Source organism: Antechinus flavipes, chromosome 2 (genome assembly GCF_016432865.1).
Source record: "Antechinus flavipes isolate AdamAnt ecotype Samford, QLD, Australia chromosome 2, AdamAnt_v2, whole genome shotgun sequence".
NCBI lineage: Eukaryota > Metazoa > Chordata > Mammalia > Dasyuromorphia > Dasyuridae > Antechinus > Antechinus flavipes.
The window spans coordinates 37,237,273-37,254,914 of NC_067399.1; the positions used below are offsets into that span (position 1 = coordinate 37,237,273).

A 17,642-nucleotide genomic window follows, 5' to 3' on the forward strand; every position below is an offset into this window, starting at 1 on the left:
TGCAAAAGAGCCCCAGGTGTGGGAGGAACCTCCCCTCAAGGACCCTGTGAGTCTCACTGAGTCACTCTGGCTGAGCCTGGCTCTGGGGGAAAGAGCCTCATTCTGTTATGTCTTCAAATGGGACGCCTCAAAAGGAAAAGAGATCTTGGTTAGTGGCTGATAAAGGAATGGCTACAGCTGGCTTTGGATAAGCAAAGACAGTTTCTCTCTCTTGCCCCGGGACTAGATTCCTAAAGGGCAAGAAAGAGTTAGATCTAAGTAAATCAGGGCTCAATGGGAGGCTGTGAAGGTGATGGTGACGCTTCCAGAGACAAGAAGACTCATTCCCTTCTGGCTAATCACTTGTGTCTTGGGGGATTGCAAGAGCCTCCTGTTTGGTCCACCATCCTCCAGTCTCTCTTCTGTCTCATCAAATAACAGTAAATGAATTCATGAAAAAGCACTAGGCTTTACTTGCTTTTTACAAAAATTTCCCAATTATATATAAAAATAATGTTTTTTTTTTAATTTTGAGTTCCAAATTCTCTCTCTCCCTCTTCTTCCCCTCACTGAGTAAACAATTTAATATTGCCATAATGCTAAATATATTTCCAGAATAATTAATATTACCAAATTAATTAATTGTGGATTAATTGTGGAACAAAATATAGTTAAAAAAAGAAAACAATAGTAAAACATTATGCTTTGATCAGTTTTCAGACACTATCAGTTGAAAAAGAATTTATTAATTTATGAAACAAAATGCTTAGTGTTGGAGATACAAAAATAAAAGCAGAAATAGTTCTTGCTCCATAGGTTCTCATAATCTAATAGAAAATGCAATATAATAATCATAATAATTAGAATTATTATTAGGATAATTGTTATTAAACTGCCAGCCTTGGAATTTGTTCTGATTAAGCAACCTTTTAATAAAACAGGTCAATGACTGCTCAGTTGAAGCCAAAGACTCTTAAATCAAGATGCAACTCCTTTCTGAACAGTATAGAGTAGGTGAGGAAAAATAAAATTGATTTTAAGATTGGTGACATTGTAGAAGTTATGACTCTTGATTGGTTATACAGATGAAGCATATGATTCAATATGATTGGTTTAAACTTGGGAATGAGGAGCTGTCAACAGCCTCCTTCTTTCTTGTGACTTAGAAATGTTCATTTTTGAGTTCACTTTCAAGGTCAGAGATACTGACAATGAACCAGAAATCCTGGAAGGATAGTTTGGTGATGCTATTGGACCAAACATTCTAGAATTTGCCTATATTTGTCAAGGATAGCAGATTTCTTTTAAGCAACAGTAAAACAGAAGAACTCATTATCTGAATTTAACTCATTTCAGTTCAGGTGAATTTCTGAACTAAGTTTCAGAAACAAAAAATGATTTGGATAGTAATAAAATAAAATCAACAAATGGTAAATAAGATCAATTACACGTGTTAGAGAATCAATTTTATTTTCTCAATTTTCCCCTTTGATTAATGAAAGAACTCTGTCTCCCATGGATCATTAATCTGTAGTTATTTCTAGAAGATCTTTAACAAGATAGTAGGGTACACCAACATAAGATTTTCAGTTGAAAGTTTGAAACAAACTTTAATACAGGAACTAATGAAAATTCTGAGTTACATGGGCTGTTTCAGGAAGACTAGTAACTCTAGCTTTGGGGCTGCCCAACCTATTGTTCAGGGCTTTTTTCCATTTTTGGTGTCTGTCACCCAGCATGCTAAGCAACCCCACTCCAGCAGATGAACTAACTAAGATTGATTGTAACTGATGGACCTCAAATCATTTGGTGAGTTAGAAGGGAGTCTATTCCATACAAATAAAGACTTCCCTGGCTGAATAGGTGAACAATTTCAGCTAATTGGTAATAAAGACCAAGGAAGCAGATACTTAGAACTTAGAATCCTTTCATAAGTCAAAAGATATCACCTGTATCATTTTATCTTTTACTCTTAACTATTTCATTATTTTATTAATGATCTGACAATTAATATCAAAAACACAGTAGTTCCCTCCCAGTTAGTACCACACCTTCAACACATGGAATGATTTGTTACAGAAAATAGAGAAATTTTGAATATTGTAAATAAGTTCACTTACTTTGACACTATACTTTCCAGGGATGTACACATGTGTAATGAGGTTGATACATGCATTGACAGAGGCAGCTCAGCCTTTGGGAAGTTCTGAGTGTAAGCAGGGGAGAAAAGAGGGATTAGACTACCTATCATCTTGAAGGTCTACAGAACTGTTGGGCCAACCTCATTATTGTGTCCTGGGAAACCTGGAAAGTCTGCCAGCACTATGCTACAAAATGGAATTGCTTCCTTTTGCACTGAATTCCTTGGAAAATTCTGATGCTCATCTGGCAAGGGGAAGCAGTGAAGGCAGAGTTCTGTTCTTGTGCTGAACTGCCAAGCAGCCAAACTGCTGCAGAGGTCAATTCCAATGGGCTGGTCCCATTGTTTCAATGCCCAAAATACATTTGTGTAAAAGATTTCATGAGGAGAACACAAGGCAAGTGCTCACATTGAAATCAGAAGAAGCAACGTAAGGGCATTCTCAACATAGCTCTGAACAACTTTTGTATAAATTATGAGACATGGGAGACACTGACACTGAATCATCCAGCATGCTATCAAAGAAAATGCTGTACTATAGAAGAGAAGCAGAATTGAAGCAGCTAAAAAAATGGGCTATACAAATTTAGAAATACATATGCTTAAATGTCCATATAAACCATCTTGTAGAATCTTCTTAGGTCATATCAGTCTGATCAGCCAAAGATTTACACACTGTACACTGAGACTAGCATAGAGATGTCATTTCTGTCCTCCTCAACTGCAAAGCTGAACAATAATCAACCAGCCAAGGCGAAACCTAAAAGGAATAATAAGAAGGGGAAAACAGGCCCATTCATCAAGGATGGGAATAAGCTCTTTCTTATAGCCAATGAACTAAGAAGAGAGAGTATAGAGGGCTGGAACTCTAAAAAGGTGTGCTTGAATCAGACAACCCAGCATTTAAGGCTAATTACATATTAGCTACGGGACAATGACTCTATTAGCATATGTTTGGGTAAATAGCTCTTCTCACTCTTGGTGCTGGCTCAGTGTTTGGTGTTAAGATAATTGTAGGCAAGGATTAGAGGGTGGGTAACAGAGGCAAAGTGACTTTTGCAGCAGGATAAGGAGGAGAGAAGTTGGTGATTTGGGGCTCAAGAATCCTGGAGCCTTGTGGCAGTCAGTTCTGTCTCCTTCACTTCTCCCCCTAAAGACCAAGGACTTTTACTTATCCTGACTCTGGCTGATCCTGAGGCCTCCAGGGAGTTAGTCCAGACTTTACAAGAGGGTCCTTCTGCGTTCAGTTCCTTAAATGAAATTGCCTTATCACATGGCCAAGACAGGATTCTTGAAGTGGGAGGAATCATTAATAAGTCAATGAAATGAATTTCCACAAAGAATCACATGCAGGTACAGAGAATGCAAGAACCGATTTCCCTTCTCCTAACTGGGAACTTTGGCTGCAAGAACCTCAGCCCCAATCCCTCATTTCAGCCTCTCTCTGGGATGGTTCCATTAGAGATAAGATTGCTACTTCATAATTCTTCCTTCTTCTTTTGTTCTTCCTCATTCTTTCCTCCTTAGGAAGTAATTTAGAAAATGCATTCATTTTACTGATCAATAGATAACAGAGTAGTCTTCTTTGGCCTCAGAAAGTATTTCTGTTTTAAATGATATAGATGGCCAAGTCCTGATGTCCTCTGGTACTTTAAATAGACAATAGATCCGACCATAAAATTCCTCTACATAGAGCACATCAAATGGAAGAAGTTTAATAAAGGCTTACTGACAGATTGAATAAACTCTAATGGGTTCTTTTGCTCTTTAGGATAAAATACAAACCATCCTATTGTTTAAGACCTTTCCTACATAGTTCAGCATCCCTCTACAAATTAATTGTACAATTTACTCTTTGATTAATCCCACAATCTGTTAAGGAACAGCTCAATTCTCTGAGAGCCTCCACAGCTGGGAATCATAACATTTGAAGGAGTTGCAAGGCAGCCTTTGCTGACACAGGTTTTACAGACTGGGAATGAGATAAATTGGAGAGAGGTCAGACAATGCAACAGCCTCTCAGTGGAGAAGTCAGAGAACAGCAACTGTCTCTCAGTCTCCTTATATCATCCTCTTATAAGAGGAGATCCATTCTGTAGGTCTAGGTTGGATCTCCAGCAGCCACTGTCAGGTGGCTTCCATGTATTCCAAAAGCTCCCATATATTCCAACAACAATCCAACTTAAATAGCCATCTTGCTTTCTATTAAAAAGGATATTTCATTTTCTTTCTCTAGGTCATTCTTGGGCTGATCCCCATTCCTTAATTTTACTCTAAACATGCCAGATTCTAAAAATCCCTAGCATTCTGCAAAACTGAATTCAAGCACCTTCTCTTAGAGCATATCTAATTTCCTTGGCTGCCCATGTCTTTTGTTCCATATAAAATGAATTACATTTGTATAGACTTTACTCTGCCTATTCTAGGACCTTCATTTCAAGTAAGAAAATCCTGACAGGTAAGAAAATTCAAGGAAAAAAATTCAATGTTAGCAATTGCTTATACCTCATGCAATCCCACTCCTAAGATTGGGAGCATGAAAATAAAGTAATATTCTGGGAACATTGTAAGGATAGGGATCCAAAGCACCATTGAGTTGAACCTAGTTGCTGAACCAATCTCATCATCTTTTCAGTGAGAAGGCTGACCAGAAAACCTTTAAGAAATATAGAACATATTTGGGTGCTCTTGGTCCTAAAGGGAAAGGACAGAGTCTTGGACGTTCATTCTACCAAGAGATCCCTTGGGATATAGAATAGAGGTAGAGACACCTAGTGCAGATGATATAGGGAGTGGATGTGGGATCTGCCAGGTACTATCCTAGGAAATGGTGGGAGGGACACACCAACCTAGCCAGGTGCACACATTAGCCTGAGTCAGCCAATAAAACCATGGTTCTTCAGATGCAGGAAATAATGGATTTGTAATTAGGGGCATGGTGAAGGAAGTTCTATGAGGATCAACATTCACCTTGGTTCTAGGTCTAGCCTAAGTCATAATGACCTCAGTCATTCAGGACTAGTGTGGCCCTAGCTGGAGAAAAAGCAATCTAGTCTACATCATGGCAGCCTTGTGGTGCAATGAGTGGATGGAACCCTTGACCTGGAATCCTTAACACTCCTATTCCTGACTACAAATCTGAACTTTGACTCTTACTACCCCTGGGCTATGTGGCCCTGAGCAAATCACTTAAAATATTTGCCTCAGTTTCCTCATCTGTGAATTGAGCTGGATGAGGAAATAGTAAACAGTTCCAGGGCCTTTACTAGAAAAACCCCAGCCATCACAAAGACTCAGACATGACCGAAGAACAGTAACGTTTCTATCATTTGCTGGAGAAAACTAGAACAAAGCCTCCTCAACACAAACTTGGGCTCCCAACAAGAGAAACACTTTATGTTGAGATAAACATATCAAGTGAAGCTGAAATGTCAGCTTTTCCCTGTTAGGTTTTTCCCCTTGGTTTCCCAGGGGCTGTGCTACCTCCCTTCTGCCTTGGCTGTGCAGATGGGTTTGTGACTGACAAGGCTGAGTTAGAAAGGGGAGGACCTGAGGGACCAGAAAGGGAAAGCCCTGGGAGGTGAGAGCCTGCCCAGAGAGCCGGGGCTGCTCTGCCTTGGGGACCCCGAAGGAAGCACCTGCTGCTATGAATTGAGTCCACTGAACAGCCTGGGGAGGTTTTTGATCAGGCCTGAAGCACTGTGGGAGAGGGGAGCTCCCAGACTGCTGACAGTAATAATGTGCAGCATCCTCAGGCTCCAGGCTGCTGATGGTGAGGGTATAATCACTCCCAGACCCACTGCCACTGAACCGGGCAGGGACCCCGGATGCCAGGTTGGAAGCAACATAGATGAGGAGCCTGGGGGCCTGGCCGGGTTTCTGCTGGTACCAGTGCAAGTAACTATATACACTCTCACTGGCCTTGCAGCTGATGGTGACTCTCTCTCCTGGAGATCCGGACAAGGAGGCTGGAGACTGGGTCAGCACAATGGCTCCTTGGGAATCTAGGAAATTAACAAAATTAAAGGAAAGAAATGTGTGAATGCCTAATTTAAAGAACACGAAGGAGACAATTTTGTGTAGACTCCAGAAATCCCCAATGGCTAATTAGTAGCATTTATTGCCAATGTGAGTAAAAAAGTCTTTTTGTTTGCAAAGATTTTATTCTGTGCTCTGTATATGTTTGTTAGCACCCATCTGCCTGTGTTGTACCTAAGCTTGCTCGCCCAGTGAATTGAGTGGGCATCGAGTTATTCCTGAAAACCTGTGATCTCCTAAACCCCTTCTCTGCCCTCCTGGGCCTTACCCTGAGCCCAGAGCACCAGGAGCCAGAGCAGCTGCCATGGGGAGCTCATCCTGGCTTTCAGAGACTGAGCAGAGAGCAGCCAGAGCCCTGAGGGGCAGGAAGGAGGGAGGAAGCTTTTAAGTCCTGGGCAGGGCTCCCTGCGGCTCCCTTGGGCTCCAGATGCAAAAGAGCCCCCGGTGTGGGAGGAGCCTCCCCTCAGGGACCCCGGGAGCCCCAGGGAGTCCCCCTGGCTGAGCCTGGCTCTGGGGGAGGGGCCCCCTCTGTTATCTCCTTAAATGTGGGACCTTAAGGACAAATAAAAGATCAGATTTATTGACTCATGGTAGTGGTTGCAGATGGTTGTGGACAAATGAAAGAAGCTTCTCTCCCTGTCCCTGGACTAGATTCTCCAGAACCATTACAGAGCTCCCAATCTTGGTGAGGAAGCCGAGATGGCTGGAGCTCCCAGCTTGTAAAACTTGGAGGGGACTCCTCTGACTCTGCTCCTGGACCTGCCCCACTGCCTCCCTCTGCTGGAGAAGGGGAGAACTCCAGGGAACTGGAGGAGGATCTGGCTCAGACTGGACAGATCCTAGTCTAAGCCCCTCAGAAAAGCCAGTAGAGCCTCATTTCTGAGAGGGTTTTGTCAGTCACTAGAAAATATTAATGTGAAAGAAAATGTTGAATCTGCCCTGGTTCCCATCTTTCCATTCTAGACAAGCCCTAGAGAACCCATACTCAGATCCATCCAATAAATTGGCTGGGACTATTTTAGAAAAATGGATCTGGGTAAATCTGTGTGCTAATTAATCAAATCCCTGGGAAAGAACTAAGATGAAAACCATCTTTTTAAGGGAGACTTATCTGAATGTCCCAAACTGACTTATGAAATCTTTCCCCACCTTGAAGCTATGGCTGATCTTGAGCCCATTAACATGCTGCTACATAGTAAAATCCCCTCATTCTGAGTTTTTCCTCATTAATCAAAGTGAAATCCCAAATGAAGAACTTTCCTTCCAATAGAGAGAAGAGGGAGAGCCTATTTTTGGAAAGATGGGCTTGCACCTAGCAAGGATTTAGGAAAAGCAATCAACCTTGGAGTTTGGCCTTAGTAAATGGCAGTTTCTACTAATTAGTAGTTCTGTGACTTTGATCAGATTATAAACCTCTCCAAGTTGGCAAAGTGATGAAAAATATATATAAAGAAGGAAGGAGTGTTTGAGTTGGAAGGAATTAATAAAAGTACCTAATTTAATCCTCTCCCTAAGATATGGCTGAACATACAAGATTTACTTATTAATCAGATGAATAAAAGAACATAAAAATCTTTATAAGCTTAGGGCTCCAAGTCAATATAAATAATTGTAATTTTCTTTCATTTACAGAGGAGTCAAATGGATATTCATTAAATCTCTACCAGCTTCCTGTTGGCTCTAGGAAACTTGGCAAAGAACTAAACTTCCTAGCATGAACCTCCTACTCTTATCAAAGTAAGATCATAGTCAATACTATTTAGGATATGTGATCTTTGAGCTCTAGAGTCATCTGAAGCTTTGATTAATGAGATTTTCTATTGGAGATAAAATTTCTTGGGACTGTAGCTGATATTATTTGGAGTTTTAAATTCAGGTAGGATTGTCTGATATATTATCAAGCCAGTGATCCACCATCTTAAAGAAATATGTCATAAGCTACTCAGAAGAATGTGATCCTGGATTGTTACAAGTGGACATTAGTATCTGGGCAAGAGTTGTGAGAACAACCTTGGCCTCTGTCAAGGTGTGATCCTTCTGACTCGCAGGGGTGTTCCTTTGAATAAGAACCCACCTGATTATTCCTGAGTCTGTTTTAAGGTAGAATTGTTACTAAAATTCGGACAATTACCTGAAACAAAACTGAGTTAAGGCTACTTTATCCTGTGTCATGTATGTGTTCTTTGTATTATATTATAGCCATGTCCCTACTTTTTCTCCAATAGCAGATTTATATAATCAGAACAAATAGTCAATTGAAACCATTAGTACAATTCAAATATATATACTTTGCTGTTTCCAATCTGACTATATATAGTCATTATATCCTAACTAATTAGGCAAATGAGTATTTAGCTTATCATCTATCAATTACTAGATATTTGTATCTGTAGGTAATAAGGTCCTTAAAGGTTTTTTAAAAAATGTAAGAACATTTGACACAATTGTCTGTGAGATCTAACTACTATTTTATTGTTTATTGGGATTATAGCTGACACATCTTTAACATTTTTCTGTGTCTTGTGACACAAACGTGTTTCCTTGCATAAAAAGATGCTGGCCTCTGTATTGGCCAATCTATATTGGCCTCTCTACATCTTGTAGCAATCTTTGTGGACCTGTCTTTCTATCTCAGACTGTTCTAACCTCTGTTAGATTTGTTTTTATTCTAGATTTTGGTCAGTTACAGCTGTATTGACCATAAGGGAATTCTGCAAGCTAGAGAAAAGCTGGTTCCACTAACTCATGCCATGGAATAAGACAATGGCATGTTTTCCATTTTAGGAGGCTCCATTCTCTAAGTCCCCAATGATCATTAATTAGTGGGATAAGAAGTCATGGAGGAATAAAGAGCAGGATATCAGGAGCAGTCAGATGACTTCAGGCTGTGACCTCTTCACTACACCATATTGACTCCTTCAATCCCTCTGGAATTTGGAACTATTTTTATTTTTGTTCATTCATATTTATCACCTTGTAATCCAATTCAGGGGTTTCTTGGCAAAGATACTGGAGTGATTTGTCATTTCCTTTTCCAATTTATTTTATGAAAAGGAAACTGAGGCAAACAAGGTTAAATGACTTGGCCAGAGTCACATAACAATTAAGTATCCAAGGCAAGATTAGATTTCAGGAAGATGAATGTTCCTCACCTCAGGCTCAACATGTTAGATCCTGATAACAGTCACATGAACCTATAAAACTGATGAAAACTAAAAACAAAACAAAACAAAATTAAAAAAAAAAAAGCAAGAACTAAAACTAAGGATAGGTGGGAATTGTGGGAGCACATATCACCCACAAAAGTTCAAGAATCAGGGACATATTCAATGTATGAAGGTCTCAGAGCCTTCCCCTGAGCTGGAGACTGCTCACAGCAACCCCACACCTCCCAGCTGCTTTGCATAAAGAGATCCCCAAGGGGAGGGCCTGCAGACACAAGGAGATAAACTGGGCTTGGGGGCAGAGCAGCCACAGAGGAGGACTCACTGCAAAATGGAGTCTCTGTCCCAGCTTCTCTTTGGGCTCTTGATGCTTTGGGTCCCAGGTGAGAACTTGAGACAACAAAATATGAGAGAATTCAAGGAAGCTCAGAAACTCTGGGGACAGGAGCCAGTACAGTCCAAGGGGGAATGTGGATTTCTGTGAGATCAGGGGGATTTTCGGAGCCAGGGAGTCTGTGGGCCAAGAATCAGAATGAAAGAGACTCTCCTCTGTTTATTTCATGTTGGTTGATCATTAATTTCTGCTCTTAGTTTCCAGGGGAGAAATTGTGCTGACCCAGTCTCCAGCCTTGGTGTCTGTGAGCCCAGGAGAGAGAGTCACCATCAGCTGCAAGGCCAGTCAGAGTGTCGTACACAGTAATGGAAATACTTACCTATACTGGCTCCAACAGAAACCCGGCCAGTCTCCTCAGCGACTCATTTACAGGGTTTCCAACCTGCACTCCGGAGTCCCCGCCCGCTTCAGTGGCAGTGGTGCTGGGAAGGATTTCACCCTCACAATCAGCAGTCTGGAGGCTGAAGATGCAGCAGTCTATTACTGTTATCAAGGATCTTATTCTCCTCCCACAGTGTTACAGCCCCGAACAAAAACCTCCCCAGGCCTGGGCTGGCTGCTCAGGGAGCCCCAGCTGCCTCCCCTCCTTCCTCTGCTGCAGCAGCTGCTGGGGGCCTGCTCAGGGGCAGGGTCTCTGGGGCTGATGAGATAAAAGGGACTCGGGGCTCAGGGGAAAGGCCACGGTCTGAGAGCTCGGTGCTCTGGGGACTCTTGCTCCTCTTCAGCCATGAGTAAAATCATAAAAAAAAGAACCCTTGGCTCAGATTGGGTCACCCCACAATCCCCTGAGCCTCAGTCATTCTCCCATTCCTATTTTATCTGACTCCCAACTGAGCAAGAACCAAAGAGAAACCAGAGATCTCTGGCCAGAGAGTCTTCTTGAAGTGGGTTGGGATCTCTTTAAGAAACTGTATTTCCAATTGATCTGTGATTCCTTTCAGATTCCCAGCCCATCCTGGCTAAGGCATATCCTCCCCAGACAAGTTGTCTTTCCAGGATGCCAGAGCCTTTGATTCAATTACAAATCCTGGTCAAAAAGCATCCCTTTGAATTCCAATAGGAGATCCGGGCTCTCCCAGCCCCCACTGGGTCTGAGCCAACTTGGACTGTCCCCACTAAGACACTCAATATAAAAGAGCCAAACTAAAAGCCTCTCTTTGCAGAGGTTCCAAACATGCCAGCTATGCCATACTTGGGATGCCAAGAAGCCTCTGTCCACTGGAATATTCTTTTCCAGTCACCCTCTCTTTACCCTCACCTATTTCCCTAACCAGACTTTATACCTCTCTGTCAGGATTTCTTACCTTACTTCCAATCCCCATAATAGACCTCTTTCATCAATCTAGGTTTTCGGGTCTGTAAATTCCTTTACAGAGAGCCTCTGCACCGCCAGAAGAGAATCCCCAAAACTCCCCACCCTTGCACCAAATCCCAAGAGGTTGCAGGGGAGCCAAACCTCTCCATTTGGTTCCTTGAACCTTGAACCTGCCACTAGACCTTATCATTTAAGGTCCTGACCACCAGAAACCCTAATTTCATTTTGTTTCCCTAAATCTAAACCTGTTATTGCAAACAGAACTGAAGGCTACAGTTGCAAGATATTAGATAAAGATTTAACATGATTTAATCTCTGGGTAAATTAGAACTTTCCAGCCAGAGGCTGAAAAAGTCAGAAGGTGGGATGGGGGTTTCTGGTTAGAGTCTATATAATTCTATGTTTACAGTTTGCACTTTGCACTCCTCTACCGACACCTTGTCTGTTGGGAGTTGTTCTTTCTCAGGAAATCGTAATAAATCCCTTTTTGCCATTTCTTACTCTCATAGTCTCTGATTTTAATTTGGGTTCACTGTCCCACACATTACTACTGAAACACCTGGGGAGATATATCGATATAGGTATTAATACAGATCTCAATTTATCCTGGTGTGATTTCTTGTGATAAGCTCCCAATGCAAAGAACATCTTCCCTACAACTTGGTACTTCTTTTAACATTCAGAATCCCTGGACGTTTCCTCTATCATGTGCAGGTTAAGTCATTTATTCAATATCAGGCAGCCCGTGGTCTGCCTGATGTGGTGAATGGAAGTGGTGAATGGAAGGGACCACCACATAAGACCAAAGCTCCTCCAGAGAGCTAGTCCAGACATTACATTTATGCTCTTCTGTACCTTCTCCATCTGTAGAAATAAAAACAAATCCTCCCCCGCAAGCAGCTAATTTATCTTGTCCCTTCCATTTACTACTTTCTGGATCTCTCCATATCACCAGGCAATTATCTGAAGATTGTGGAACTGCTCACAGTGGACACTGCCCTTCTAATGAGTTATAAAACCTGTCTTCTGGAGTCAATGAATCTTTATCAAAAATAAAAAAAAATCAATAGTTATATTATAAAAATATAATATAATAATATAGAAAGTTCTTTAGGGTTACTTGTGGCTATCTGAGGCCCTCTACAGAGTAATTTATATGATGATTTGTAATCATAAAAAATAATGAAGTTATACATGGAAAAGTTTGTATTAAAATTATAATTTAAACGAACTAGGTCTTAACAGACCCAAATCTTAAGGATTTACTTTTGCTTAAAATGTTGATATATGGTACCTTGAGGGACAAAAATCTTCAGTCTGAAAATGATTATCAGTGAGATAATCTGAGGGATCTATTTTGAGGAGACAGTTATATATCCATTATTTATGCAGAATTATAGAAGGTATCTATTTTATTCATTTCTAATGGTTTGTTTTTATGACAGAATGAGTTTAAAGTGGAGAAATAGAAAGAGCAAAAGAAAAGGAAGTTAAGTGATTTTTGAAAGTCCTGGTATCTTTTATTGGCAAGTTAATTTACTTCAAAAACATGAGAATGATAAGAATTGTATTTATCATTTAGTTCTCATTAGTGAAAGTTCACATTTCAGATAAAATCTCATGGGATGGTAATCTGATATTATGCTAAATTTTGATTTCAGGTGTGATTGTTTAATAAATCACACAATTGTCAATCAACCATTCAAAGGATATCCCACTAGGTGATCAAAGCAAATGCAGTGTGGGAACTACTATAAGTGAAAATATTTTTTTGAAAGGATGACCTTAGCATGGCCAAAGATGGGACCTACTTGACTTGTATTTTATTCTATTTTTTTTAAGAAAGAAAAGTAGTAGAAGATGGAGGAGGAAGTGGAGGAGGAAGAAGGAGAAAAAAGAGAAAAAAAGACTTCTAGTCTAGTTAATCCTTAGCCTACGAATTGAATTAACTCAGAAGAAATGCCAGATATGCAAAGTTAGAAAGTCTCCCCCAATGTTCATAGGAACTATTTGTTCCAACCTGTGGCAGAAAACTTCTGACATCATATTGGTCTGATCAATCCCAGCTGGACACACTGTAATTGGACTTTAACATAGTGATGTCATTTGGGTCCTCTTGAAGAACAAATAAAGCACAACAAGCAAACAAGAATATCCTATAAATTCAGTGGAACTTTGCTGTTCTAAAATCTTAATTATGATTCTTATCTGGAACCAAATGGAACTAGGGACGCTATATCCTACTATGTATGTGGTGAGCCATTGTATGACCTTAGATTTAGTATAGTGTCAAAGGGAGCCTTTGCAGTCAGGTTAAAAAACAATTTTTGATATTATGTGTTCCTGACTTTCTTTTAGAGAAAATCTCTCTACCCACATCAAGTAATATTGTATTTTTTTTTTAATATAAAGAATCTTGTTGGAATACTTCTGCCCCTCTGAACTGCTACAGGTCCCAAGACCTGTCTTGCTCAGTCTGAAATTTGTAGTTCCTTTCACATCCTTTACAAATAAGTAGAGGGGTACTTGACTTTGGCTCTGGGTTTTTAATATTTTATATTCATGTATAAGATAAGGTCCAGGCTTTTGCTGGGAATGTTTTGTACTAAAGGTTCTCATAGTGTCATCTGAAAGAATGCTTTTAATAAACTGAGGCTCTTTGTTGATAGGGAGCTTTCAGGTACTGTAATATTGGTCCCTCAGCATTACTCCTAGAAATTCATGTTCATCTTCCTGGGAACCCAGTCTTAGTTATGAATTCCAGGTAGGACCATGGCCTGAGAAGGATTGTTGTACTGATGTATGTAAGTGTGTGTGTGTAAGTGTGTGTATGTATATGTGCATATCTGTGCATCTGTGTACATTCAAATAGCACCCAACTTAGTTTATGGCAGTCTCTACCCAACTGTTTCTAAATATTAGCTTAGTATTTTAGTTGCCAATTTTGCATATATTTAGTTGTAATTATTTTTTGACACACACTCAGTGTGTGATTCACACACTAAATACTTTTATTTTGTGTGTGTGCACACGCACACATGTACACACACATACACACAAATACAGTAAAGCCCAACAAGTCAATACATTGTTTATGTCTTAGAATAGATTCCTTACATCCAACATCTCTTCTGAGAAGAAGGGAGTATGCTTGACTGTCAGACCTTTCTTGCCCTGATTGGACTTTGCATTTAATAGATTCCTGATGTTTGTAGTCATTCAATAAATTTTCCTCCTAGATGAAATTACTTTATTATACATCAGTTCATTCAAATCTTTCCAGATTTTTTTCTCTGATTTCTTCATCTCTATCATTTTTTATTTTGTAATGATTTCCTTTTACATTTTTTATGCTGAAATGTGTATAGTCATCCTCCAGGTCATCTTGACTTCCAGTTTTTTGTTACTCCTGATCATGCTGCTCTAAAACTTAATCTTTGAAATTTCATTTTTCTAACCTTAAACACTAAACACACATATGGCAAAACACAAAATGTTAAACTAAATGTTAAACTATAAATCTCTAGTTCATACCACTTGACTTTTGAGAAAAAATGTATAATAAATTTTCATGTTTTCTTCCATGAATTTGAAAATGTTTCAGTGGATGTATTTTTTAGATCAACACTTTTGTTCCCTTCCCATCCTGACCCCAATTAACTGAGAGAATGAAATGTCAGAAAAAACCAGCAATGTAACAAATACAAATAGTCAAATAAAATGAATCTACATAGAAGTCACATCCTATAATGTATGTCTATGTATTTTGAATCCATCTACTGGATTCCATGTTGTCTATAATAAGTGTGTTTGTATGTGTGTGTGTATTCCATGTACCAGTGATGAATGGAATCATTTTCAAAAAAGTTTTTGCACATTTTAAAAATTTTGACCACAGGGAAACATCCCTGCCTGCTATGGCAAGAAGGCCAGGGTTAGGGAAGCAGACAATTTTTAGGGCATCTTTTTTAATCTTTTCTTGCACCAGGATATGAATACTCCTCTTCTCCAAGAAGGATTCTCAGTTAGAGGGACTGCTGATTATCATTGTGGCTTCAGTCTAGTGAGAAGATAACCCTATGGCCTGGATCACCTGTGTGCAGGCTTATGATCAACTCCTAGTGTAGCTGCAGTTGCTGTTTTATTGTTTGCTTTTGACTCAACAAATTATAATGTGGATTGAAGTTAGCAGAGTTGTCCAAAGCAAGGCTTCATTTTTTCTTTCAGAGTCATCAGAGTTTAGTGGCACAGGACTTCTGGTAACTAGGATTTTTGAATTACTCTTGCCACATGTGCTTTCTTGAGACCATTTTATCTTGAAGATAATGTGTCACTGAGTTTTGGGGGTACTTTGTACCCACTGGTTTTTACTATGTCACTTGTGAAGCCAGTGGAATGAAAAATATTCTCTACTTAAATCTTTTGGGTAAAACACACTAGTAGAGTCTTGAGCCAATGCTATTAGAAAATAATATCTGACTCAAATGTGGTATGCCCAGAATAGTGAGATATGAGGTAGCTTTGAGCTTAGACCTGGGATTAACCCTAGTGATTAGCAGGTAACATAAAGTAAGCTTACATGGATTTGGGGGCTACAAATGACTACACTTTGCAGTCAGTATTCCAACCACTTTCCTAATCCATGAAATCCATGATCAGTCTTCTTTCTTCCAATTTATCCAGAGAGCCACTTTTTTCTTTTTTCTTTCTTTCTTTTTTATATAGCTTTTTATTTACAAATTATATGCATGGGTAATTCACAGCATTGACAATTGCCAAACCTTTTGTTCCAATTGACCAGGTTGACCAATACATGTTAAATATGTTAAAGTATAAATTAAATACAATGTAAGTATATATGTCCAAACAGTTATTTTGCTGTACAAAAAGAATTGGACTTTGAAATAGTGTATAATTAGCCTGTGAAGGAAATCAAAAATGCAGGCGGACAAAAATATAGGGATTGGAAATTCTATGTTCATATGTCATATATGTTCATAGTCATCTCCCAGAGTTCTTTTGCTGGGTGTAGCTGGTTCAGTTCATTACAGCTCTATTGGAACTGATTTGGTTCATCTCATTGCTGAAGATAGCCACGTCCATCAGAATTGATCATCATATGGTATTGTTGTTGAAGTATATAATGATCTCCTGCTCTTGCTCATTTCATTCATGTAAGTTTCTCTAGGCCTTTCTGAAATCATCCTGTTGGTCATTTCTTATGGAACAATAATATTCCATAATATTCATATACCACAATTTATTCAGCCATTCTCCAATTGAGGGGCCAGTTTCTGGCCACTACAAAGAGGGCTGACACAAACATTCTTGAGAGCCACTTTTTTCAAATGCTTCTATAAAAAGGAGGAAAATTATATCCCACACATTATCTTGAGTCAGAAATCTAGTAATTCTATCAAAGAGGAACTTGGATTACTCTGACATTTGAAGTCTTCCTCCTGTGATATAGAGGAGAGACCAAGTAAGCTTTTGCGGGTTCATTTATGCCTGTTCTTGCTTCCCCTAGAAGAGCTCTTCTACTATCTATATTTGATACTCTTTAAAACTATTCTGAGAAGGAGAAGAGAAGATGGCAGGACAAAGGAAAGAGAGGGAAGAGTTCATGGGTGAACACAAAGTTGGGAAGAACTGAAAATATAGGAATAAGAAAACAAAGAAGGGGAGAACCTGGAAAGCCCTCTTGGAACTATGGCAACCAGGCTGGGAGCTAAGAAAGGGATGCAGGTGAAGGATTCTGCCCTGGCATTTGGTTGTGGCTGCTGTTCAGTTATTCCATTCATATAAGACCCTTAATTACATTTTTGGAAATTTTCTTGGCAAAGATACTGGAGTGGTTTGCTATTTACTTCTGCTTCCTGATAGATGAGAAACTGAAGCAAATAGGATTATGTGACTTGCTGAGGGTCATGAAGCTAGAAATTGTCTGAGGCCAGATTTGAAATCTGGAGGAACATTAGTAAGTATGAAGTTGTAGGAATTAAATAGCTCAGAAAAGGTAAGTTTGATGGATAAGTCTCTGTCCTTGTGAAGAGGAATGCATCCCATAGATTCCTACCCCTAGAGTTTCATCTCAAATTCTATCTCTATACTATTTGCACCACTTAGTAATTTCCCTTGGCTAGATAAGGATGATCAGGATGTCTTAACACAGGTAATCTTCTTTTTTGGTTTATTAATGTGAACAACTAGAGAACATTGTGAAAAGCAAAATGAATAATTCTGACCATATTAATTTAAAAAAGGTTTTACACAAATAAATCCAGTGCTGCCAAGAATTAGGAAGGAAGTAGAAAGCTAGAGAAATTTTTGGGTATATTTTTATTTATTTTTCAATTTCACTGAATAAATAGTGGAAAGAGAAGTGGTAAAGGAATTGAATAGTTGTTTAGGGTGCCTATCATTTATCTAATTGGAATTGTTTAACAAGGAAAACAAGCCTTTGATTAAAAAAATCAGGCACATATCTCCTCTAAGGGATAGAAACCAGGAGCTAAAATTGGACTCAAATGAGTCTTGAAAGATGATGGAAATTTCTGTCTCTACCACTACACAAAAAAATGTTTGTAGCAGCCCATTTTGTAGTGACAAGGA

General features: G+C 39.4%; 2 gene segments (V, D, J or C); one reads left to right on the plus strand and one right to left on the minus strand.

Moving 5' to 3' along the window:
- Positions 1-2,859: 2,859 nt before the first annotated feature.
- Positions 2,860-17,642, minus strand: part of LOC127546387 (immunoglobulin kappa variable 3-11-like) — a 68,886-nt gene continuing 54,103 nt past the window's right edge. The window contains 2 exon segments of the V gene segment in view: positions 2,860-2,879; positions 5,614-6,123. Coding sequence covers positions 2,860-2,879; positions 5,614-6,123 — 530 coding nt within the window.
- Positions 9,600-11,530, plus strand: LOC127547568 (immunoglobulin kappa variable 3-11-like). The segment is given in 2 exon segments: positions 9,600-9,704; positions 9,913-11,530. Coding segments are annotated over 2 exon segments (507 nt in total).